The 25,843-nt window shown below is 53.6% G+C and overlaps 2 protein-coding genes across 10 annotated transcripts; both read left to right on the plus strand.

The window, feature by feature from the left end:
• The first annotated feature begins 988 nt into the window (after positions 1-988).
• On the plus strand, positions 989-6,539 carry SSTR3 (somatostatin receptor 3). The gene is made up of 2 exons (XM_044986071.1): positions 989-1,119; positions 4,438-6,539. Exon 2 carries the CDS (start codon positions 4,475-4,477, stop codon positions 5,696-5,698), a length of 1,224 nt encoding a protein of 407 aa, XP_044842006.1. The 5' UTR covers positions 989-1,119; positions 4,438-4,474; the 3' UTR covers positions 5,699-6,539.
• C1QTNF6 (C1q and TNF related 6) lies at positions 1,075-22,927 on the plus strand. Of its 9 annotated transcripts, XM_044986126.1 has the most exons (4): positions 14,808-14,852; positions 15,268-15,564; positions 18,577-18,826; positions 20,167-22,927. In XM_044986126.1, exons 3-4 carry the CDS (start codon positions 18,583-18,585, stop codon positions 20,712-20,714), a joined length of 792 nt encoding a protein of 263 aa, XP_044842061.1. In that variant the 5' UTR covers positions 14,808-14,852; positions 15,268-15,564; positions 18,577-18,582; the 3' UTR covers positions 20,715-22,927. The 9 variants fall into 9 exon arrangements, with proteins under 9 accessions (XP_044842072.1, XP_044842026.1, XP_044842054.1 ...); XM_044986137.1 differs by lacking the exons at positions 14,808-14,852; positions 15,268-15,564 and adding an exon at positions 1,075-1,119; XM_044986091.1 differs by lacking the exons at positions 14,808-14,852; positions 15,268-15,564 and adding an exon at positions 9,518-9,534.
• Positions 22,928-25,843: the final 2,916 nt, after the last annotated feature.

The following is a 25,843-nucleotide window of genomic DNA, read 5'->3' on the forward strand; positions in this document are numbered from 1 at the left end:
CAATCCGCAGAGGATGGCGGGGGGGGGGGGGGCTCATTCCTTAGGAGAGCTCCAGCAGGGAAATGGCCTCAGATAGGTAGATGGTAGAGACAGAAAGATCCTTAGTTACTCCCCCATTCACTCTCCCTTGTCCTATTGGAGATGCTTGTGGACACAGGAGGGGAGAAGGGTGCAGCGGAAGCCGGTGTTCATGCCCCCCCGCACCCGGGACCCCTATAAATACCAATGTGCTGTGATCATGATGAAGCCTTGGGGGCACCAATTGTGCCTGCCGAGACTGTAAACTGCTTGGGGCAGAGAACACCTCTCCTGTGCATTCGTAATCCCTCACCCCGCCTGCAGCCCTATACAAAACTCCCCCTGGAGAGCAGGGCTCAGCCACCTGCTCCATCCAGCCTGCCTCCCCTGCAGTGCGTTCTCACAGTACCCAGCTGCTCTCTGCATCTCTCCTTTCCTGCTTTCACTCTCCTCCACTCCCCCTCATTCCTTCTCCCTCTCTGGCTTGCCCTCCGTCACCATCTGTCTCAACCACCCCCTCATTCTCTCTCTCTCTCACTTCCCCTCTTCCTTTCTCCCTCCCTCCCTCTCTCTCTCCATCACAATCACTCTAGCACTCCCCTCTTTTCCTTCTCCCCATTCTCCCTCTGCTACCATTCATTCTCTCTCTCTCTCTCATGCTCGCTCTCCCCCCCACCCCAGTCTATGCTGATTGGCTGGTGGGATCATTCCCGGGAGTAACTGACACGCTTGATCTACCTAACCCTGTCCGCCAAGCCTCCACTTCAGCGGATGGAGAGCTGGAGAGGGGAGTCCTGGCTCCACTGAGCAGTGCTGGGAGCTGGGTCTGGTCCCTGCAGCAGGCAAGCCCTGGAGACCAGATGGGAGAGTGTGACCAGACAGATGTGGCAGTGCTGGAGGAAGGCAGAAAAGTCCCACCACCTCTGGAGCAGCAGAAGAGGTGAGGGCAGCAGGCACCTCTGGAGAAGTGCGACAAGCAATTCCAGCCCCCCAAGGACTGAAACCACACGGAGATTTCATTGGGAAATTTTTTTTAAAGGGGAAGAAACAATATGACACATTCTCCCGGTGCGTGGAGGAACATGTAAATCCCATTGACGCGTAAGTACCAGGCAGATCTGCCTCCTCTTTCCACCCTCTCCTCCAGGCGCTCTCATGTGCAGAAGTTGGTTCTGCAGTTCCCCCAAACGGAACCTGCTGCCTCCCCTGCCCCGCTCTGTCCCTACAGACTGGTGGCTGGTGATGGCCAGGAGGTGAGAAAGTCATGAACTGGAGTAGGAATGAATGGGTGCAAGTCAAGGCGGGAGGGATGGAGAAGGTGCAGGATTCTAGAGGGAGGTTATGTACCTTGCTTTAGGGAATTCTAGGTGGGTTTCCCATCATTTACAAAGCTGATCTATGCGTGGGTGATTCCGCTCTCTGCTCCCCGACCCCCGGCCAATTTCTCCCTCTTATCCCTCGTTTCCCACTGACAATGTGGTTTCTTATTCCTAAAGACTTTGGATTTCTTGGATAAAGATAGAAATTGGCATTTAACTCACAAACCCCCACCTCCCTGGGACCCCAGCCCCTAAGCACAAACACACTCGTACTGTTGTTATTGTTTATTTGCATTACTGGAGCACCTAGAGGCTCCATCAGGTGCCCCAATACAAAAAGTCCTGGCCCCAAAGAGCTTATAAGCTAAGTAACCAGGTTCTTGATCCTATACCCCGGGCATCTCCCAATAGTTTCCTCAATCCCATTGGGTCCACCACATCTGCACCCCCCTCCCAGAGGTCTAACCGCACCAATACTCCCATGAGGCCCCATGCCTGCAGTCAGAGCGCTCACTGAGATCCCTTGCCTCTACCTGCCGCTCTTTATGGGACTTAGATTTCACCACTCCTTACTTCCTGCCACCAGTCTATTCCTATTCTCTAGGTATGTCTACGCAGCACACTATGTCTGGGCTCTGACTCAGGTTTGAGCCCAAGCCCCCTTCTGTCCACACACAAATCAGCCTGCCTGGGTCAGCAAGCATTTAGGACCTGGGTGGGTCAGAGCCTGAGTCCAGCTGAGACTCAGGTCCAAGCCCTGTCATTTTGCAGTGGGGAGGCAGGTCAAGTCACGAACCTGAGTCAGAAGATCTGCGAAGCGCAGTCTGGACATGTTAGCACAGCTGTGAGACTTGGGGCCAGCAACTGTAAACCCAGGCTTACAATGCCGTGTGGATGCTCAAGTGTGGGCTTGGAAACACTGAGTCCCCAAGCCCGGGTCTCACAGACCTGGGCTTTACTGTGCAGTGGGGACATACCCTCTATCACTGTACCTGGCCCCCGTGCCTGCCACTCCCCTGAAAAAATTAACACCTATGTACATCACTGAGAAGGCTCTGGAAGAGCTCAAAGAATTTCGAATCATAGAACCAGAGGGTTAGAAGGGACCGCAGGGGTCATCTAGTCTAACCCCCTGCCAAGATGCAGGATACGCTTTCTATTCAGTCCATCTTTCCTGGCCAGTGCAGGGCAGTCCCTTACAGTGTATTCTCAGGGCTTTGCCTGCCTCGTATTAAATGGCCCAAGTGGTGGGGCTTCCATTGCAAAGGTTATTCCACAGCCCAATGGACTTCACTGTCAGGAAACCTTTCCTGATATTCAGCCTGAGCTGCCCATTGTTCAGTTTCATCCCATGACACCCCCCTTGGACTTCTCTAAACAGTTCAGCTCCCATTCTGGGCATTTCCACTCCGCCCCCCCCGTGTCATAAACCAGAAGCTCATTCAACACAGATAACAAGGATAACGTGACGATGTCCTAGCTGTGTTCGGTAGAGAACCAGGGCAGAGGGTGCCCACTGGAATGTGGGCACAAGTGGAAGGTTTGAAACATGGGAGGCGCTGGGCGACCAGAGGAGGTATCTCTGTGGGGCTCCTCACAACACGTTCTGATATTATAAGAACCAGCCCAAACCTCAGACTTTGCCTGAGGCTTCCAGAAGTTTGATTAATGTTCAGGGTTTTTTTTAGATTTTTAATATCAAATCTTTGCCTGCCCTGGTTTTGTACGGTTTGAAAAACACCATGAGGGAAAATAGTTCTCAGCATATTTCTGAGCTGCTGGAGGTGGGTAAGACTGGAAATCGAGTCCTTTGAGATTCCGAGCCCTTGTTACTAGGGAAAAGCTGGGATAAGCTTTGAAACATTGAGGGGTCTCCTGGCCCAAACCCTCAGGTGAGACTGGGGTGGGGAAGGTGCCATCTATTCCTGGGGCTAAGCATCCATCCCCTTCCATGCAAGTCCTCCCCACTTACAATATGGCTATTTGAGGAGCTAATCAAGCAGTGGGATCAATACACCAAGGGATGACAAAGGCATGGGGCTGCCATTTGAAATCTCAGAGGGGCTCTTCCAGACCTCTGATAATCCAAGAGCATCGCCGACATGCCACCATAGACTCCCCCGGCATAGCCTGGGGCAAGAGGCTGTGTCTCCACGTCTTGCCCTGTGCTGAGCTACGGCTCCCACATGGCCCCAGCCCCGCCACAAAGAGGCGACGGACAAGAATCCCGTTCCTCCCGTCCCATGTTCAATCTCTGCCATTGTCAGTGGAGAGCTGGCACACACATAAGCTGCTAGTTTGTACAGGGTTCACTCTGAGCGTTTCCTTGCCAAAGCCTGATGTGACGGGCAATTGGGCATCAGAAGATTAAGAGGCCTTGACATTTGTTTTGGTGCTGTGGAGTGGTAAGGCAGGGACTTCCCCTTCCATTAGCAACCTGGATTCGAGAAGGCTGAGAGCTGCTGCTGGGGTCAGAGAGAGTGAGAGGGGGTGGTAGCTGGATGTATAACTCCATCTGCCTCCAGTGGGAATGTTATAAATACTCCAGCTCCTCCTTTATTCATGTGCAGGGATGATGCAAACCTGCCTCTCCTTCTTCCAGGGCACTAAGCCAAGCTTCTGACATTTGCTCTGGACTTCAAGGGGTTTTCTCAGCCTCAATGGTGGATGAGGGGAGGGGGGTGGACAATAATGTCCTGGTCACTTACAGCAGGATCCCATCCAATGTAAAGAGGCTTCAGCATACATGAGAATCAGGCCCCCTGAAATTAACTTCACCAGCCCTGGAGCTATTTTCAATAGGAAACGGAGGCCTGTGATTGCTCCCTTGGGCTCTTTCCCCTGGGAAGTCCCTTGGCTGTATACCAGGCCATTTTCCCACTGGTCTCGATCACCCAATAGTGGTTCTTAAACAGCTGGTCACATCTGACATTCTCCCATATGCTCCAGCGACTCCGGCATCTGAACTCCCCTCTCCTTCCCACCTGTGTCTGTGCCCACATGTCGTTATGCCTGCTATTTTATGTGCGGCTTGTTCGGCTCTGACTTTTAAAGTGTAAATACCTTTCTTCTTCCTCTCCTCCTGCCTCCAACTCTCCAGCTGATCCAGTGGGAGATCGCCCCATCCTTCTTTTGCCATGGACTCTCCTGCTTTCACCTCCCCCACTCCTGTGGCTTCGGAGGAGGGGAACATCTCCACCAGCTGGGCAAGTTCCATCCTGGGGAACGTATCCACAACTGCCAGCCCAGGCATGGATGTCAGCGGAGTCCTCATCCCCCTGGTCTACCTCATTGTCTGCGTGGTTGGGCTGGTTGGGAACTCCCTGGTCATCTACGTGGTCCTGCGCCACTCGGTGAGCGAATCGGTGACCAATGTCTATATCCTCAACCTGGCGCTGGCGGATGAGCTGTTCATGCTGGGCCTGCCCTTCCTGGCTGCACAGAACGCACTCTCCTACTGGCCCTTTGGCTCCTTCATGTGCCGCCTGGTGATGGCCGTGGATGCCATAAACCAGTTCACCAGCATCTTCTGCCTGACTGTGATGAGCGTCGACCGCTACCTGGCCGTGGTGCACCCAGGGAAATCGTCCAAGTGGCGGACGGCCCGCGTGGCCAAGGTTGTTAGCGCTACGGTGTGGGTGCTGTCGTCAGTGGTGGTGCTGCCAGTGGTGGTATTCTCTAACGTCCCCCTGGGGATGAGCACCTGCCACATCCAGTGGCCCGAGCCAGCCTCCATGTGGAGAGCTGGCTTTATCATCTACACGGCCGCCCTGGGCTTCTTTGGGCCGCTGCTGGTGATCTGCCTCTGCTACCTGCTCATCGTTGTCAAGGTCCGCTCTTCCGGCCGGAGGGTGCGGGCCCTTTCGTCCAAGCGCAAGCGGTCAGAGCGTAGGGTCACGCGCATGGTGGTGGCCGTGGTGGCCGTCTTCGTGCTCTGCTGGCTTCCCTTCTACGTGCTCAACATCATCAACGTGGTCTGCCCATTGCCTGAGGAGCCATCTCTCTTCGGAGTCTACTTCCTCGTCGTGCTGCTCCCCTACGCCAACAGCTGCGCCAACCCCATCATCTATGGCTTCCTCTCCTACCGGTTCAAGCAGGGCTTCCTCAGGGCCATCCTAAGGCCGTCCCGCCGGGTGCAGAGCCAGGATGTGGTGGCACGTCCCCCAGAGAAGACTGAAGAGGAGGAAGAGGAGGAGGAGGAAGCGGAGGACAGCGGGGTCAGCAAGATTGCCCAGAATGGCAATGGCCGACAGGCGTGTCCCCTGACCAGTGGAGCAGCAGGAGGCAGTGAGCAGAAGCCACTCCCGGAGGAGCCCGGGAGCTGTGATAAACCCAATGCACTGCACATCAGTTATTTGTAGTGAATGGAAGGGGGAGGCGCTGTCCCGCTGTCTCCTGGACACTCCAATCTGTATCCATGGGGGGTTGCGGACTGCGGGGCAGCCAGGTCCAAGGCTCCACTTGGAGATGGGGCGAGCTCGAGGGGTGTCTGGAAGGGCAGAGCGCCTCCTGTGACTTCAGAAATCCCTGTGGGAGGGGCGGGGCAACAGTATCTGGGCTGGGCTCAGAAGGGGGACTGGATAAGGGCAGAGGGGAGTGCGGAGCTGCAGAGAGGAGTCCAGCACTGAATCTCCCTACAACCGACAGACAGTATTACGAGTGGTTGCTAATTACTCTAGTGCCCTCGTCAGGTGCCCAAGCTGTCCCAGTGTCCATGGGAACCAGACACTCTGGGGCAGGATCCTGGGGACATTTCTCCCCCCACTCCGCCACCCACAAACACATGCAGCCCGCCCCTAGGGCTGTCCTCCCCACGGCTCCAGCTGCTCTAGTGTCTCTTGGGGACAGCTCCCCTCCTCCTGTGTGACCTGATACTATCTCAACTGCGTGGAATACCCTGGTTCTTTAAAGGGTTCTCATGTCCCACCCACAGACTGGTCTCATAGGGCTGGTTTAGGACAGTGGGGCAGAGTATTAGACACACCCTTCCCCACCTCTAGATCCCAGGGTTTCATGGTGGTATTGTGCCCTGGTGGACGACTGAAGAAGACCAAGACATCATAGGCTGGGGCAGGGCTTTCTGCAAGCTGTAATTTCCACCGCCCTCCTCCATCTTATCATGAATAAACATAAAGATTTAGGACTCTGTGAACAATGTCAAAGGATCAGTCTGTGTGTGAGTACGATTTTGCTGGGAGGATGAGGGTGCAGGTGTGAAAAATGGGGGTGTCTGTGGGCGGAGGCAGCTATGTGGGAGTTAGGGTTGCCAGGTGTCTGGTTTTCGACTGGAAAGTCCTGTCAAAAGTGGACATGTGCCGTGTCTGGTCAGTACTATTGACCGGACACCAAAAGTCCGGTTCCTGCAGTGACCAGCCTCTGCTGCCGGGAGGGTGGGAAGAGCAGCTGCTACTGGAGGAGCTCAGCTGATGGACTGGAGAGAAGCTTAGGAACTGGCTCCCAGCTCCGGCGGAGAGGAGGCAGGTACTGCCTTCTCAGCCGGGGCCCGGCTCTCTATGGCCCCTCGCTCCAATGACCACCTCCCCCATTCGCCCTGCTGTGGCTCCTTGCTCTTGCTCCAGGGACCAAACCCCACTCTGCTGGGCCCCGATTACCCCCTGCCCTGCCATGCCCCAACTGGGCAAGCAGGCAGGCGCCGCGTCAGCTCCTCCCAGCCCAGCTCTGCAGGTGGCAGGTGAGTCCCATGGGAGGGGGGAGTGCGCGACTGGGAGGGGGTTGTATTGTCTGGTTTTAAAAAAATTGGAAAGCTGGCAACCATACTGGGAGTGAGGGTGGGAATTTTTGTGAAAATGGTAATTCCCATATAGGTGTATGGTGGGCAGATGTGTGTGTGTGTACAGGGGTTCAGGACCGGTTTTTCTGTGGGTATGTGTATGTGAGATTTTTGGACAGGTACAGGGACTGATTTTGTCTCTGTGGGGCTATCTGTACAGGTGAAGGGGGCTGATTTGTCTCTGGATGTCTCTGTGGGGGTGTCTGTACAGGTGCAGGGGGTTGATTTGTCTCTGGGTGTCTCTGTGGGGGTGTCTGTACAGGTGCAGGGGGTTGATTTGTCTCTGGCAGTGTCTGTACAGGTGCAGGGGGTTGATTTGTCTCTGGGTGTCTCTGTGGGGGTGTCTGTACAGGTGCAGGGGGTTGATTTGTCTCTGGTAGTGTCCGTGGGGTGTCCATGCAGGGGGTGGGTCTGCATGGGTACGAAGGTGGATTTGTCTGCATGTGTGTGGTGGAGAGATGGCTGCACATGGGGGTGTATGTGTGAGCATTTTTCCCTCTACCTTGCTCCATTCCTGCAGGCTCTGATAAATGCCTCTCCCCATACCTTGAACTTTTCTATAAATGCTGTTGCTAAGATACAGCAATCAGTAAGAGTGACTTTAAATCCAGAGTCTTCAGTAGGATTCTGGGCACCTTCCTCCAGGGGCGGCTTTGGGGAAATTGGAGGCGGCATGGATGTGTGGGTGTTAAAGACCAGCCAAAAAGAGAAAGTGCTCCAAGAGATAAGGAAGGATCCTGCGGGATGTGTAAACAGTGTCTCTCTGGGGCAGAAATACTTTTCAGATCAAGAGGCACCTCCGAGAGGGAGGGGGCGAAACTGTGAGGGGCTAGTTGTGTCGTCGTAGAGAGCAGCCACAAGACCAAAAACACAGAACAGATTTGAAGCCGAAGTAGAAAAATGCAGTGGGAACAGCAGAGAAAGGAGGCTTGAATGGTGAGATCAACTGCACAATGGAATCACGTTCCTGAGGAGCAAATTCACTCAGAATCAATATGTGGCTAAATGAGAACTTGTTGGTCAGTGTGGGGATAGCCAAGCCCAGAGAAAGCAGCCAGGTCTGGGCAAGGAGTGTACTAGGGTAGGTGTCTTCCAGTGCTGGACTGGCTGTCAGGGAGGGTTAACAGATATTGACCACCCAGCTGCCTTGGTGCTGGACTGTCTGTGACTGGGGGTGGGATTGGGGCGGATCCCCCTAACCCTGCAGTCCTAGCACTGGACTTTCTGCGAGTAATAACCCTCCCCCCACCCCAGATCCATCCTTTCTTCTCCCTGAACCCAGTATCTTGGTACCAGACAATCCATGAGTGAAGGCTAATCCCCACAAATTCCCTTTCCTGATTCCCGAAGCATCCACCCTTGTACCAGATATTGCACGTCTCTCTTTGGTGAAATGCATTCCCTTTGCTTGGCCGGGAAAGGGGTGCACATATAAAGATAGATATATATCACAATGTGAGATTTCAGGGCCTTAGTATCTGCTCTCTTTCCTTGTAAATCACTTGTTGTGGTGGCTCTTCAAGTCTCCTCCTTTCTCCTATACCTTTGGAGGCTCAATCCATGCAGAGATATGCTCTCATGGACTCTAATACAGTCTGCAGTCTAAGGAGCAAACCCACAGCAACTGCAGGGAGTTAGCCAATCTCAGTGGCTAGACCAAAAAGGCCATTCTGATTGCGGAAAGAGTTCCAGCTGTCATCTGGTCACCAGGAAGAGAAGGAATCATAACAAACTTCCTGAGTTCCCGTCTATGGCATGGTACAAGAGACAACAGGTACTGGAGAGGAAAGGGCTTAGATCCCACAATGATAGAGGTAAACAGGTAGATGTCTTGATCCTGCTATCAGGTGGCATCACAGCAAGGGCAATACTGGGTAATTCTGAAGCAGAAAGCACTGCTGGGAGGACGTAGTGGAGATGGCATTGACCTTCTGGGAAGGGAGGCAGCTGGTGGCTTATTCCTGAGCAGTGAGAGTAGCAGCCAGAAGAGGATGTAGCTGGAGAGAGGCAGCTCAGAGTACATGGGGAACAGACACATGAAGGTTTTCCATCTCCTTTTAGACTGGCTACATGATTGCTCTAGCTCCTGCCTTAGGGAGGGAGGGATCCCTGGCTGTCAATTATATTATCAATGTACTATGCATGCCACCTTGGCCATAGGATGAAGTAGAAACCCTTTGCCAGGTTGATGGATTAGAGGGAGCTCATGGTCAACCTCTGCAGCCCCCTCTGCAACGAGAGATCAGGAATGAAACCTCAAAGACATTTTTGCCCACAACACCTAGGTGCAGAAACGCTAGGCTGCTCAGCCCTGCAGACGGGACTCAGAGTGCCGTCGATTTCACTAGGCTGTGCCCACTGGAAAGGCCGTTCAGTGTCTCCCACCATGGAGCTGGTTGAAAAATGGTATGTCTGGGGGGACATGTTCAACAGTTTTCATTTTTTCAAGATATTTCGTGAAAAATTGCAACACGTTCTAATTTTTGCACTGAAACAAGCTCGCTCTCCCACGTTTTCTATCGTTCCCTCCCTGTTTCCCCCCTTTTTTCCAGTTGCAAAATGGGGCGGGGGGAAAGGGAGGGGAGAAAACAAATAGAAAATGAAAATGGGAAAACAAATTTTTTTTTTTACTTTTTTCATTAAAAAGTCAGAAAAAAAATTTAATCCCAAAAATTGTCTGCAGAATTTTTCCATGTCGATGAAAAGTCTGTTTTTCATGGGGAGGAGTGGGGGGTAAGGGGAGTGAAAATTTTCAACTAGTTCTGTCCCACAGCCCTACCTCCCCCTCCCCCTGGTGAGTTCACGGCTGCAGTCAGCTCGTATTGACGTATGCAAACTGCATTCATGTGGCTGGCCCTGTGCATCCCTTCTGGTTTGGGCCCTGCAGTGGGCTGGCTCTGGGAACGATAGGGGCTGAAGTCATGCTCAGCAGCTAGTTGAATTCTGGACATGTTCAGGGGGATTTGTTCTAATCAGACGTGGAAATGGATTTTTCTATTCTGGCTGCAGAGACACAGAGATAAGGGTGCCATCAAACCCTCCGCCACACAAAGGGTTTCATTCTTATCACGTAGCGACCAGAGCTGCAAGTCTAGCAGAGGCCACAGCGCTTCCAGCAGCCCCTGCAATGCCTCTTCCCTGCTTGTGTTTGTTCACAGTCAGAGTGCTTAGAAATAGAAGGACCCCATTCTGCAGGCACTGCAAGAATGTGTGTGTGTGCGCACCAGCACACGCATGTGTGTGTGTATTTAAAGCCAGGCTCTGATTACTGACCTTGAAAATATACTCATAACACAATTCCCTATGTACCCCCACTAAGCCTAATGCTACACAGTCTGCACCCACACAGTCACTGCGCTGTACCTGCTCTCTGCTTGACCTTACCCTGCTGCTGTAACTTCTTTGAAGAGAACTTTGCAGAAATGAAAAGGGCCACATGGAGGGGTTCGGCCTAACTGAGGGGAGGGCACGTTCCAAGGCTGCGCTGCTTACACAGCCTGCACTTGGTGTCCTTCTCAGCTATTTTCAGGACGCCATTGTTTACACGATCCGTATGGTAAAACAGCGGCTCCGATAAGGTGAATGGCAAACCTACGCAGGCACATGGCGTGTGCCTTTGCTTCTGAATTGTTTGGGAGCATGGGTCAAGGCTGCAGGCTGGGGGTGGTTTCTAAACAGTTCTTGATGCAGGGGAACCAAACAGATAAAAATGCAGAGAGATGTGAACAGATTAGATGCTCCCTGCTCTCCTGGGGATGCAATAGCAAACTGAAACCCTTTATCTGCTTCAACGAGTGGAAAATATGCAAATATTTGCTCATGAAAACTTAGTGTTCTTTGCCTTCCCAAGCTTAAAATATGCAAACGCACACATAAGGCACCCACCTCGCACAGATCTCACACTCAGACAGACAAAACGCTCAGCACAGAAACACAGACACAGTGCCCATCTAAACACATGCACACTCAGCATAGCATGTACCATCTAATATGTATACACTCTGCTTGTGGGACACAAACAGGGTGACCAGACAGCAAATGTGAAAAATTGGGACAGGGGGTGGGGGAGTAATAGGCGCCTATATAAGAAAAAGACCCAAAAATCGGGACTGTCCCTATAAAAGCGGGACATCTGGTCACTCTAGACATAAATGCAACCCTAAAAACATACACGCAGATGCATACATGTAAAACATATATGTGCATGCTGACTCATGTATGGTGCCTATGCGGGCATTTAGAAACACGCTTGCAACACATCCTGTTCCCTGCAAATGGTGTTATATTGGCATCTCCTGTTAAGGTAGGAGCAAGGGGCTGTAGATCAGACTGCAGTACAGGAAGACACCTTGCCTAGCACATTCTGTGTCTGTTGTCAGCCATAGGTACAGCTGCACCCATGTTTTTAAGTGCTGCAGTAGGCAGGGCTAACCTGCTTGGGCACCATGGCTTCATCGGACACTCACTGCAAGAAGTGGCAGTCTTTCCATTGACCGTAGTGGGATTTGGGCTGGGCCCCATGCAAAGAAGACTTATAGTGTTACCAACACAGGCAGCTGCACTTCTTGCTCACAACGGGGCACAGAACGTGCCGGTGTAGACAAGACTTGAAGCAGAGGGAAAGTTTACCAGTGGCTGTAGGTGCTGATCCCCGTTTCTCCTGCAGGGGGAGCTATTTGCTCACATTGGCCCCTATCCGGCCTGGTCTCATGCCTCTCCCCGCCCCCCGCATGTCAGGGCTGTCGAGTTCCCAGCACAGCTGTCAGGGCAAATAGGATTAGAGGGGGCAGGAGGAGTAGGGGTGATCAAGGCCCAAAACATGAGATTCCCATCACTCCCTTGCAGACAGTTCCTGGCGGTGGCCAAGGTAACACTACCACACCTGCTGCCCAACACAAAGCATGCAGAATGTTTCCTCGGGGTGGGAGGTCGTTTCGTCCTGCAGAAGTGGGGTCTCCCCACACAGGGGCGCCCTGTGCTGGGAGGGGCACAGTCTCCTCCACTCTGACAATGTGGAATTTTGCCGGGCAGCTGAGTGTGCTGGACGGCTTTGCGGCTGGGCATGAGGTGAATGGGAGGGGAGTGGGTCATGTGACCAAATGGGACCCCTGTGTGAATAATCAGTACTGAGCAAACGGCTTAGATGGGAACCCAAACCAGCCCTGCGCTCCAACTGTCTGTGAGACCCCTCTCATCTATGCTCCTTGCTGGGGGGCCTGGGCGCAAGGCCCTGCAAATGGGGCAGACGCAGTGATGCAATGTCACCATCTGTGCACCATGAAGCAAGCACCATTGCACTGAGCTGCTGCGCAGGAAGAGCAGATGAAAGCAGAAACAAACATTAATGCAGGCAGCGCCTCACATTTTCCAAAGGGGCCCTAAAATCCTGCAGCTGCCCTCCAAAGGTCACGGACCAGTCTGGAAAAAGAACGAGGAGTACTAGTGGCACCTTAGAGACTAGCATATTTATCTGGGCATAAGCTTCCGTGGGCTACAACCCACTTCATCGGATGCATGCAATGGAAAATACAGTAGGAAGATATACACAGAGAATATGAAAAAATGGGTGTTGCCATACCAACTGTAAGGAGAGTGATCAGTTAAGGTGGGCTATTATTAGCAGGAGAAAAAAAAACTTTTGTAGTGATAATCAGAATGGCCCATTTCCAACAGCTGACAAGAAGGTGTGAGTAACAGTGTGTGTGTGTGTGGGGGGGAAGAAATTAGCATGGGGATATAGTTTTTACTTTGTGTAATGACCCATCCACTCCCAATCTTTATTCAAGCCTAATTTAATGGTGTCCAGTTTGCAAATTAATTCCAATTCTGCAGTTTCTCATTGGAGTCTGTTTTTGAAGTTTTTTTGTTGGAGAATTGCGACTTTGAGGTCTGTAATCGAGTGACCAGGGAGGTTGAAGTATTCTCCGACTGGTTTTTGAATGTTATAATTCTTGACGTCTGATTTGTGTCCATTTATTCTTTTGCGTAGAGACTGTCCGGTTTGGCCAATGTACATGGCAGAGGGGCATTGCTGGCACATGATGGCATATATCACATCGGTAGATGTGCAGGGGAACGAGCCTCTGATGGTGTGGCCGATGTGATTAGGTCTTATGATGGTGTCCCTTGAATAGATATGTGGACAGAGTTGGCAACAGGCTTTGTTGCAATGATAGATTCCTGGGTTAGAGTTTTTGTTGTGTGGTGTGTGGTCATTACACAAAGTAAAAACTATTTCCCCATGCTATTTTCCCCCTACTGTTACTCACACCTTCTTGTCAACTGTTGGAAATGGGCCATCCTGATTATCACTACAAACGTTTTTTTTTCTCCTGCTGATAATAGCCCACCTTAATTGATTAGTCTCATTATAGTTGACATGGCAACACCCATTTTTTCATGTTTTCTGTGTATATATATCTTCCTACTGTATTTTCCACGGCATGCATCCGATGAAGTGGGTTTTAGCCACGAAAACTTATGCCCAAATAAATTTGTTAGTCTCTAAGGGTACGTCTACACTACCTGCCGGATCGGGGATCAATTTTTCGCTTCTAGTGTAGGCACGATAAAATCGATCCCCGATTGCTCTGCCATCGACTCCGGAACTCCACTGTGGCGAGAGGCAGAAGTGGAGTTGATGGGGGAGTGGCTGCCATCCTCACAGCCAGGTAAATTGACCTACGATACGCCGACTTCAGCTACACTATTCGCATAGCTGAAGTTGCGTATCTTAGGTTGACACCCCCGTCCCCCCAGTGTAGACCTAGCCTAAGGTGCCACAAGGACTCCTCGTTCTTTTTGCTGATACAGACTATCACGCTACCACTCTGAACCTGGGACCAGTCTGGGGCTCTCCTTCTCTCAGTTCAGACTCCATCTAGCCTTAATTCATCCTCCGGCAGAGCTGTGGGTGGCACTGCACTGGGTGTGTAAAATATAGGCCTCTGAGGGTCTACAAACATGAAGTAATTTAACCTCATAACACCCCTGCAAGGCAGGAATTAGGGCCGAGATGATCAGATGTTACTAGTGATTCTGGGGGCCCAACCTGAGCTGCCTTAAAGGGGCTTGGTTGTCAGAGGGCAGGAGCTCAGCACTTCCTGACAATCAGGCCTCTTTATGGTGTCTTTTGGGTACCCAAGTATTCAGGCACCTAAAATGACTGGTCATTTTTCAATATCTTGGCCTATCGGCCCATTTCGCTAAGGCCAGGAGAGCCTAAGTGACTTGCCTGTAACACAGTGAGTCAGTAGCAGGGTTGGGAAGAGAACAGAAAATCCTGACTAACAACTCCCTGTGCTATTAGAAAGCACTCACTCCTTTCCAGGACAGAGCTGGCTCTGTTCCTAAGGAGTAGGCCCTGCTCTAAAAGAGGAATCAGCTGTTGAGTTGAACAAGTAATGATGTGGGGTGGGGGTAGGGAGGGAGATTGCTCAGCCTGGTACAGTCCAGAGCGTGGGGGAAGGACTCACAAAGGACCAGACCGTTCTCCAAGGAGGATGGAAAAGACAGAAATTACATAAGAGCCCTTGGCCAGCAGCTGGTTTCAATCAGCTGGGCCTCCTCTCACCCACTCCTCTGGCAGTGCTAACAAGGAGCAGCTGAGGATACACGTAGCTCAATGCAGGGCCTCTCTTAAGGGGTTCAGAGGTAAGGAGTTCCCTGCCTTCCACTCACAAGGCAAAGCACCTGGAGAGTAGGAAGGGGTGGCAATAGAAAAGGTACTTAATGATAAAGGATAAGTAGCTGGGAAGAAGTGGGAAGGGACTATTTGCCTGTGTCTAGATAAGCATAATGCCTCCAGCTTAGAGGAAAAAGCCAGCCTGCTCCGTGGCCGTGGAAGATGCAAGGAAATGAATGTGTATGTGTGTGTGAGAGACAGAGAGAAATGGAAAAGGAGCAGAGCAGAGAGCTTGGACTGCAGGGAGTTGGAGGGGCTCCTGTGATTAGGCCAGGAAGGGTTCAGTAGTCCTTTTAGATAGGTTAGGGGCCACTTGCAGGGGATGGCGGTGGGGGAGGAGACAGGGCAGGGGGTCAGTCCCTGTAGATAGGTTAGGAGTCATGTGCATTTGATGGGTGGGGAGGGACAATATAATGAAGGGGATGTTGGGGAAGCTCATTTCTTTCACTCTCCAGGTTGTGTCTGAGGGGGGGAGCAGCTGCACTTCAGCAGCGAGTACTGGAATCCAATCTGGCAAGAGCTTTCCTGTGTTGGCTTCAAGGCAGAGAGAAAGAGAGTGTGTGTGCGCCTGTGCAAAGCCCTGTGGCGTCCCCATGTGCTTCTGATCAGATGATAAAATAGCCCATGAACTCTTCAGTAAACTGTGTTTTCACCTACCCCACTAGCTCACAAGAGTGTAGCAAGAAGGCTGGAGAGAAGATGGAAGCCAACCTTCTCCCATTGCTCCAAGGAAAACGTCACCTAAAGATAAGGTGCAGAGCTGCAAAAGGGGCTGGAAAATATCCTACCTGGAAATATTCAATAGCTCCTAGAGGAGCTAGGCCAAGATCACTCAGAGATCGGCTCTACCTTCATGTTCACACAGTGCTGTGGCTTCACTTTCCCACCCCACAGGATGCTCCCAACCCTAATTAAGCCTAACCACTAGCCATGGGAGGTAGGCAATTCAGGGTCCTTGGGCCATAATCTCTGTCACAGCTCCATTAGCAGGGAATTTGGCCTAGCATCCCCATTTCACATGTTGGGGAAACTGAGGCACAGAGCAGTGGCCAGGCAGGTCAATGGCAGAACCTCGATTAGAAGTCAGGAGTACTGTTGTGAATTGCTGAAGAGCGCCTCTGCCCTGGTGAATCCACCCTGCTGGCTGGGACGAAAGGGGCATTCGTCTATGTGCGTTCATTTGTGGGGGTTCTAGTAGAGCAGGGAGGTCAATAACATTCCCCTCCCTCCTTCGCCCTATGCTCTCTGCACATATTTTCCCAGACTTTCTGTTTGCTTCTCCAGTGGTGCTGGGGCTCCTGCCAAGCCCCAGCTACTCGGGAAGCGAGCTGGCTGTAACTGCCTCTGACTCCCAAACTAAACAATCGGAAAAATGTTTCCTTTCCCCAGGCTCCCAGGGCCTGTTAAACATTCTCCAGCTTTCCTCTGGAATTACAGGAGCGGAGCAAACCTGCTGAGTCGGCACTTACGCTGGCGGAGTGGAGGGGGAAATCGCTTTGCTGGCCCAGGCCTGAGCCAGGTCTGGCTAGAGAAGGCGCCTGGGCGGCCTCTGGCATAGCTGCATGGGGAACTGAGGGCAGAGGGTGCCCTGCAACAGTGCAGCATCTCGGCCCCAGGCCCCTCACAGAGGGCATGATGAGCTAGCCCAGGGCTGGCTACAAAGAGCCACGTACACACCTGGCCCGAGAGACGAGTGGGTGGCGTGGGCCTTCCCCAGCGAGGCCACGTTCCAGAGCGGTTCCAGCTGGAGACGCCCTTTCTGGGCAAGATTTCAGGCAGAGGACGTGACCCGCGCCAGAGAGGGGACCGGTCTGTGCCCCCGCCGGAGAGGGAACCAAACCAGGGAAGAGACAGATCCCTGCCCCAGGCAGCAGGAGGCGCTGTAAGGAATGGGGCAGAGGGGGGAACACTGGGGCAGGCCTGCCCTAGCCACCCAGTAGGGATTGGGCCTGGGGGGCGAGCAGCAGCTCTGCCCCAGCGGCGGCAGCAGGGGGGCTCATGCAGGGGACGGTGTTTGGGCAGGGCTCGGGGGCCGCTGGGCCGCAGCGGGGCAGGCGGGGACAGGGACTGTCCCGCCAGAGGGGCAAGTGCTGGAGGGGGACACGCCCAGTGCGTGTCAAGCCCGAGCTCTCCCCGGGCAGGCAGCTGCTGCCACGGGCCCTGGGGGGCTGAAGGCGGGGCCGGGGGCCGGGGGTCTCCTCGCTTTGCAGCCTGCCCCAGGCAAGGGTTAAAGGCGGCGGTGCGGTGCGGAGCGGAGCGGGGCGCGGGGAGAAGGGGGCGCGCCGGGGGCGGGGAGGGAGGCGCAGCCCGGCTCTGCGCCGAAGCCAGCGGTTTGCGGTGCCTTTGCCAGCAGCGAGCTCCCCGCGCCATGGGACTCGGGGCGGGCGGCGCTAGCAGAGGCTGCCCGGCCAGCAGCGGGGAGTGAGCGGCTCGCAGCGCACGGGACCCTTCCGGCGGCCGCCTGTCGCCTCTTCTGCAGGGTGAGCCGGGGGCGGAGGGGCGAGGGCTGCGGGTTTGATCGCAAGCGCGGCTCGCCCGCCTCGCTGGGGCCCTTTGCACCCTCCAGCCCCGGCGTAGGCTGGACCAGGCAGAGCTGAGCAGCCACACGTGCCTGTCCCGGCTCCTTCTGCGCTGCCCCTCCTGTGGGTGCACCGCAGGGCCAGATGTGGCTCTGCCAGGCTTCATGCCCCTGAGAGCAGAGGTTGGCCACTGCAAACTAAGCCTCATTCCCCCCTCCCCTGGAGGTATGTAAATATTGCTAATCCCCTATGGGGGGGGGTGAGCTGCAGAGGGGAGGGAGTGACTTGGCCAAGGTCACAGACTCAGTCAGTGGCAGAGGACTCGGCAGCATGTGGTTTCTAGTCCGGTGAGCGGGTCACTTGGCTGCACCTTGTGACCTTGGCCGTGATGGAACAGTACCCACGGGGGTGCGAGCTGGCTAGATGCTCTCTAATGGGATTTAGAGCAAGACTCCAATTAAAGAAAATACCCATTGCTGAGTGAGCCGCAAGACGTTTGTCTGTGACCCTCCCGCAATGTTAGAAACCGATTTGATGCTCTCATGAGCTAACAAATGTATCGTTCCCCTACCAGATCTGCTGTCCTTCCTGACAGCAGCAGACAGCTCAGGAATACCCTGGCAATGTGCTTTCCCCACTCCCTGACCCCTCAGATATGTCAGGGCATCAGCTCAGACGTAGGTATGGTTTCAGCTTTTCCAGCTGTAGGAGGTGAGAAAATGGCCCAAGCAGGATGTTTTTAGTGCTGTAAGGTCACGACCCTTATCGCAGAGCTAACCTCTGAGACCTGAGTTTGTTTTCATCACCAGGGGCTCTTGGATTTGCCTCTTCTCCTTTTATTGCAGCCTGAAGATTGAATCCCCGGGCGCTGGTGCCCTGGGTTCCAGTGGTTACACTATGGGCGCTGGTGCTCTAGGTTCTGGAGGACAGGCCTCCTCTTAGTGGCAGGACCCCAGGCTCCAGGGAGTCGGGCACGCCCTAGCAGTGACACCACTGCGGCTTGGGCTGCAGCCGTAGCCCTCCAGGGACGGGCATGTATTAGACTCCAAAGTAGCAGCTCTCTACAGAACAGTGACTAACTCTGTCTTTCTGTCTCCCTCCTTCCCTCTCTGCTTCCGTGATGAATGAACTGGCTTTAGCCACAGAGAATGGAGGTGCAGTGCCCTGTCCTTTCATGTTGGCCTCTGCCTTGGCTCAGTCATCCCCTTCTTCTGTCTCTCTCTCTTACTGGCTCATGTCTTCCAGGTCACTATGGTAATGATTCAGCTAGGAGCTCGCATGGCCTTCCTTGTGCTCCCTCTGTTTGTATTTGGGGCACCTACTGACGAGCCTGACCCCAAAGAAGCAACAACCCTCCCAAATGGCTGCAGACGCTGCTGCGACCCACTGGATTCTCATGGCTCCTCAGAGGTCACCCCCGGCCCTGCCAGACCCCATGCATCACCGTACCCAATGCCAGAGGTGCGTCCATACATCAACATCACCATACTGAAGGGTAAGTGCCAAGCCAGTGTGCCTGGGACCCAAGGTCTGCTTGGGAACCAGCATCGCTGTAGTGAAAGGTAAGGTTCTGTGCTGGCATACCAGGTGCCCACAGACTACCAGTGACTTCAGTGTCACCATACTGACGGGCAACAGTGCATCAGTTATACCCATCAAACACCCAGTTGCCAGACTGAAAGGCATGCCCCAGCATGTCCAGTGCCTGATGTCCAGACTGATGGACGTCTAGTTGTCTGTCATTATGAAGGGTAAGTGCCCATGCTGGTACATGTAGACTTATGCCCATGTAGCCAGAGAGGTAGAATCAGCCTGTAGAATGCCAGTTTTCCCCTGAACCCAGCAGTCTTCCTGCTGTAGCCTCTGAATTCAGGGGAGCCATCTCTTCGCCTGCTTTCCACTGGCTCCTGTTTATTGCCACTGGGGGAGAAGCATCAGCAGTTGCCTCTTGCCAATCTGAACCGGCTTCAGGATCAAGCTGCCCTGTAGTGCAGCGGGAGGGAGCAGCGGGTCCTTGCCCAGCCAGGAAGAAGGAGAGGGTTGTGCTGTTAACAAAGGCACAGTGCCACCACTAATGTCCTGCGCAGGGAAGGCTAATGGGAGGCCATCTCCGTGGACCTCATGTCATCTGGGAGAGGGAGGAGGGGAATGACATGAGCCCTAACATTCGCTTTTCTCCCCAAGCAGCTAGGAGGATGCTTGCATGAACTCCCCCACACTCATATTTGCAAAGAGTGACTCCCAGCCAAGACCTGCTCCAGGCAGCTCCTGCTGGCTTAGCTCAGGGTGGAGTGGGGGTGGCTCTCCGGTGCAGATCAGCTACTTCCTCAAGGGTCCCCATTTGAGGCTTAATGCCTAGGATGTGCATGCATGGTGAGTCCTGGCACTGAATGGGAGATTCTGCTCTTTGGGCCCAGTTCATCAGAGCTGTGCAGCCCCTTTGTGCTAGCTAGGCATAGGGGCGCTCAGAACCCCCTCCACAACAGCTCCCAGCACTGGGGGGCATTCTGGGGCCAGAGCAGGGAGGGGTGGCCAGGGGAACCGGTGCTCAAGGAAGTTTGTGTTCCTGCAAAGCCCCAAAGAGGCCCGTGAAACAGGGTAACAAGTGAGGGGTGTCATAGCCTGTGTGGGAGGCTGCACTCGCCCCCACAACCCCTGAACAGGGAAAGCACAGACTAGCTGTGCTGGTGCCTGCACAGGGATGAATCAGGTCCTCTGTACACAGCTCTAGTTTCTGGCCACAACCCTGGCCTCCTCAAGACAGCCCAGTGCTTGGCAGCTTTCACATCTCACTTGGGTATCTTATGGAGCGCATCCCTCTGCTTTGTTTCCTAGGAGACAAAGGAGATCGGGGGGAACCTGGGACTCCAGGGAAATGGGGCAAAGAGGGGCCACCAGGCGAGCGGGGCCCCCAGGGTCAGAAAGGCAGCAAGGGGCAGATGGGTGCCCCGGGGGATCCGTGCAAGCACCAGTATGCCGCTTTCTCGGTGGGCCGCAAGAAGGCACTGCACAGCAGCGAGGGCTACCAGGCCCTGATCTTCGACACCGTCTTTGTCAACCTCTACGGCCACTTCGACATGTTCAAGGGCAAGTTCTACTGCTACACAGCTGGCCTCTACTACTTCAGCCTGAACGTCCACACCTGGAACTTCAAGGAGACCTACATGCACGTCATGCACAACGACCAGGAGCAGGTCATCCTGTACGCCCAGCCGAGCGACCGCAGTATCATGCAGAGCCAGAGCCTCATGCTGGAGCTGCGGGAGAATGATGAGGTCTGGGTGCGCCTCTACAAGCGGGAGCGGGAGAACGCCATCTACAGTGATGATGTGGACATCTACATCACCTTCAGCGGCTACTTGATCAAGCCCAGCCTGGAATGACGGCCCTCCTCCCTCTCTCTCCTTCTCTCTCCCTCTCTTTCTCTTTTCACTGCCCGCAATCACTGCAAACCACAAAGGAGGAAATGGACCGGGGGCTCCCTGGGAGGGTCATGGGATGGGAGGGCACCAGGGAACCTGAAAGAAAACACCAGCTATCCAAATCAGGGCCATCCTCATTCAAAGTGTGTCATTGACTTCTAGGTAAGCCCCATTCACCTTGGATAGGGGATGCCTCAGGTCACCCCTGGCCTTGCTAGGCCATGTGAACCTTCCCACGGCCTAACTCAGCGGCAGGGACATAGATAACGATACAAAGCAAGGGAGTGATGGTACAGTCCCTGGCTGTGTAGACCGTTGCTCCTCTGGGATGTAGACGACCGGATCCTCCGCTGGTGTAAATCGGTGTCGATCCACTGAAGTCAACAGAGTTACACCCAGGTACACCTGCTGTGGATCTAGCCCTAAGTATTGAAAGAGAGTGAGACCCTGTTGGCCATCAGCAAAGCTCCCCTCCAAGCCTCTCGTGGGATGCTCTCCAGTCTCAACTCCCGTGTTAGGTTCAAAGCCATCCCAGCTTTGGACTGTTCCTTTTCTGGAGGCTGAAACAGACGTGATTCTGCTCCCCCACCCCACCAGATTTACACCAGTGTAACTATCAACTTCAGCAGAGTTCCCCCTCCTGCATGCTGGTGTGAAGAATCAGGCCCAGTGATCAGGCACTGGATTCCACTGTCCCATGGGTGTGGCTGGAACAGCTCTGCTAGGAGACAATCATTCCTTTAAAATCCCACCTCCAATCCCTTTGAAAACACAATAGGGAGAGACTGGCTGCATATGGTGGTAGGTTACACCTTTTACTCTACTAATGCACAGGGTCAGCTTCTGTCCAATTCCTCCCTGATACTCCAATGGAAGAGGGATGGCCAGTGGTTGCTTCATAACCTGTACAAGGTGAATTGGGCATTTCAGTCCTGCTCCCAGTAAACAGGTGTCCACATCATTAAAACGTCCCCACTGCTGACTCAGTCTCCTCTGCTGGTAATCTCAGTGGAGAAGCCATGGAGACTGAAATACACTCCCACCCCTCCCAGTCAGGGGTGAGACATGTTGGCAGGGCTGCACGGCAAAGCTTGTGCTGCCACTGCCTGTGCGTGACAGCTGGGGTTTTCAGCGGCCCTCAGCACTGACCTAGCTCCGCTTCCACTGACATCAAAGGGAGCTTTGCCACTGGCTTCACTGGCAGCTGAATCAGCTCTGAGTGCTTTTGCAAACCCCTGCCTACGTGTCCTGAGGACACAGTAAAGATGAGATGCCAGGCTGTCACTGGGTCCGTTTTCGACAGGACTAAACTCACACCAGAAAGACATCAGAGGGAAAGAAAGGAGAGGTGAACTCGAGAACACTGCAGGCCAGTTTCTCTCTTGTTCATATTGCTGCCCCTCATTTACTCAGGCTGAGGAGCTGAGGGGAAAGGATCGAGTCCCAGGCTCTTCCCCACCTGACCCTCATAACAGCTTGCATTAGCACAACTGGTATGAAAAGCAGGATCCCTCCAAGGAAGGTTGGTCCTATCAGGGGCCCCATGCGTCTGATGGAATGCCAGGGTGTGAGGAACATGGAGACTTGAATTCCCCTCTCCCGGCCCAGTGGAGTGTGGAAAGGCTCCAGAGTCGGGCTTGGGGGAGTCGTGAGGGAGCCGCATGCTGGGGGTGAGGTTTAGGAGTGAAGGAACTAGCAATTGAATTCCTCTCCCTCTCTCTTTAGAAGCCACAGACTGCCAACCCAGCTGTTGTGTATTTACAGCATGTGGTGTCCCTGTGTCTCCCCAGAGAGGAGCAGGAATCTCTAATGCTGAATAACTTCCAGACCTGAACCCCCTCCCTTTCCAGTGTCACTGTTTACTTCTGCAGGGGCAGCTTGGGGGCGCAAACACTGCAAAAGGGCAGCTGGTCGGTGCTTAAAATGCATTGGGGGGGGGGGGGAGAATGTGTGTTTCCTGGGCCAGCTTCAGCCCCTTGGTGCTAAATAAGATGGCAGCCCCTTGGTGCTAAACCAGGTTTCAAGAGAGTCATTGGTGCTTACTGGGAGGGGTGTCAGGGTAGCAGAGACACAAAGTACTGTGGAATTAATGGTGCTTTACATTACAGAAAACTACCAAGAACTTTTGTATATATGTTTTTCAGTTTTATTAAAACTTTTTTTTTGCACTTTGAGATGATTTCCCCTATAGGGTCTTTTCTTTCTGTCTCCAGTCGGGTTAAGACCGGGGGCCCCACTGGTCTAGGAGGCCAGAAGACTTGGCTTCTATTCCTGGCGCAGTCACTCACCTACTGAGTGATCTTGGGGAGTTACTCTCAGTGCCTCTGTTTCCCCATCTGTCAGATGGAGATAATGATGCTCAACCTCCTTTGTAAAGGGCTTTGAGATCTATGGATGAAAGGCGCTATGTGAGATTTGTCATTAGTAGGACATTTCTGATCCTTCATAGAAAATGTTCTCAGCTACCAAAGCTCCAAAACAATGCAGGAGTTATTGGAGAATAAACTGCTAGCGAAGGGAAAAGTACAAATTCTTCGAGGGGGTTCTTTAGCTGAACATAGGGAGGGGGCTGGAAGTCGCTTGTAAGAGAACAGATGTTTTTTCTTGTTCTGTGGCCGATCTTGGCCCTGGTTGGCTGCTCTATACCGGAAGAACGGGCTTTCCCTGTGGTATTTCCAGGAAGATGTGACGTCTGAACCATAGCTGAGGGAAATGAAGTAATTGAATGAACGTTTACGAAAGTCAGTAATGTTACCGGGGGTGGGGGGCGAGGGGGGAGTTTGAGAGCCAGATTGAGGAGATGGTTCAGGCTGGGGAGATCTGTAGGGGAAAGTGGAGGCTCAGGTTGGGAGGATGGGTGGGGTAGAGAGCCAATTGGGTGGGCATGGGTGGAGGCTTGGGGATCAGCTGGGAAGTTGGTGCAGGTTTGGAGGCCAAACAGTGGGGCTGGGTGGAAGGTTTTAGAGGTGGGGTGAAAATCTGGGGAACAGGTAAATGCATGGGATTTATTTCAGCGTGTTTGGGGCTTGCTGCTGAATGGAGGCTGTGCATCCTCAACTGCCGCTGGAGTGAGTGATGGCTGTGGATGTGAGACAGGAGTAAGAGGGCCTCTGCCTGGGGACGGCTCAGCTTTGGGTCTTATGTAAGACACCGGTCTCAGCTGCCTCCTGTGTGCCAGGAGGCTCTGATTGGTTTGTAACTCGTTTGGGATGGGATGGGGCAGATATAATTACATCCCTCCTCCCTCTCCCCCAGGTCTGCCATGGTCCTAGTGCCAGTTCCAGAGTCCAGGCTGGACCCTGGCATATCTGGTACTCCTCCGGGTCCTGCCCGAGCCACTGCGGCTTTTCTCTCCTACCCCACCCCTAGTATAATGAAACAAACAGAAAGATCCTCAGGAAGCACAGAGCATGCTCCCGTCCCAGTGCCATTCAGTGGAGATGCTGCTAGAATCGGCCATGTCTATTCTACCCCAGTGCAGCCCCTGCAGGAGCCATTCGGGAGGGTGGGGTGAGGGGCTGAGGTACTCTGACCCTTGAGGAGCCTTTGTGTGACTTGAGCAAATAATGCCCTTTCTTTTGCTCCCTCGCTGATCACCCCACCCCATTCCACGCAAGGGAAGCTGCATTAATGGCCTAGCTAGCTCGGCTGCCTGGCACTGTGTGATGGGCCATCCTGACTGACTGAGATGGAAGGTGCCCCAACACACCAGTGAGGGATGGCCTGTGAGCCAGCCATTTACTAGCCAGTATGATGTGTACTAATCTCAGGTGGGCCATGGCATTTTACCTTGTGACTCCACATATACAAGGTGAATGAGTGACACCAGGCCTTAAAGGGGTCTCACAGCCCTGCTGGCTGCATAACCATAGGATTTCATTAGTGCCTGTCAGAGCATCAGGGCTCAGACAGCTTGTCTGACCCACTGACAAGGCTGCTGCGCCAGCCACTGACTCACCTCAGGGTTTCAGGGCCAAACTCAATGCTGATTACACTAGCTCTGACTTCAAGGGAGCTGTACTGGTTTACAGGAGTTGAGGATCTGGCTCGCCCTGTTTTGGGGGATCACATGAATAACATAGTGTAAGAGTGGCAGTGTAGCCTAGTGGTTAAAGCACTCATCTGGGATTCAAGAGATGCGGGTTCTGTTCTTGACTCTGCTGCTAATTTACTGGGTGCTTGTGCAAGTCACTCTGTCAGCGTGTGCCTCAGTTTCCCTATCTGTAAAAGAAGGATACTGGTGTCCTTTGTCAAGCACTTTGAGAGCGGTGACTGAAAAGCCCTGTATAACTGGTGGGTTTTGTTACTCTTTAGTGTGCAAAGGTGCCTGCTTAAGGACTGGCCCTTCAATTGGCTTCCTGCTCGTTTGTGATGTAACAGGTAAAGAGGGGGAAGCGGGAGAGCAGAGGCATGAGGACAGGCTACTCTGCTTTCTGGAGGAGGGAATGGTGACTGCATCCCCAGCCCAGCCGGAGATCCCTGCAGTAGCTCCTTGCCACGTGTTACTCCCCCTTCCCACCCTCACAGAAAAAAAGAAAAGAAAAAACAGATGGGGAAAAAAATCAAGGGAGAAGCAGGGAGGGGAGGGGGGAGAGTCCCAGAAGGGGACCACCTTCAACAGTTCTGCCACACACGCAGCAGCGGGGGAGGGGGGAGAAGGGGAGAGAAGAGGAGCACCCAACACAGAGGAGGCCAATTGTAGCAAGCTCCGAAGCAGCTGTCAGCCGGCCCCTTGTCTAGCTGGGCACAGAGGCAGGCCCCCAGGGGAGCGCCGGTATGCGGGTCAGAGCAGTCAATGGGCTCCACTGACAGGCCCGCCAGCGGCCATGGAATCTGCTCCTGCTCAGTTCTGCTGAGGCTGGGGAGTTTTGCCCAGCGTATTCTGCTTGGGAGCCAGCTGTGCTGTGATGCGGCTGGTTTTCCCTCCAGCCCAGCCTGCTCTTCCCCCGCCCTTGTGAGATGCTAGAGCCCAAGCGAGGTTTATAGCGCCGGACAGCAGGGAAGAATGCTCTGGCCAGCAGCACTGAGAGCTGGTCTAAAAGCCAGCTGAGTAGCCCCAGCGTCCCTCCCAGCACGTTTCCGCCTGGTGC

Source organism: Mauremys mutica, chromosome 1 (genome assembly GCF_020497125.1).
Source record: "Mauremys mutica isolate MM-2020 ecotype Southern chromosome 1, ASM2049712v1, whole genome shotgun sequence".
Lineage (NCBI taxonomy): Eukaryota > Metazoa > Chordata > Testudines > Geoemydidae > Mauremys > Mauremys mutica.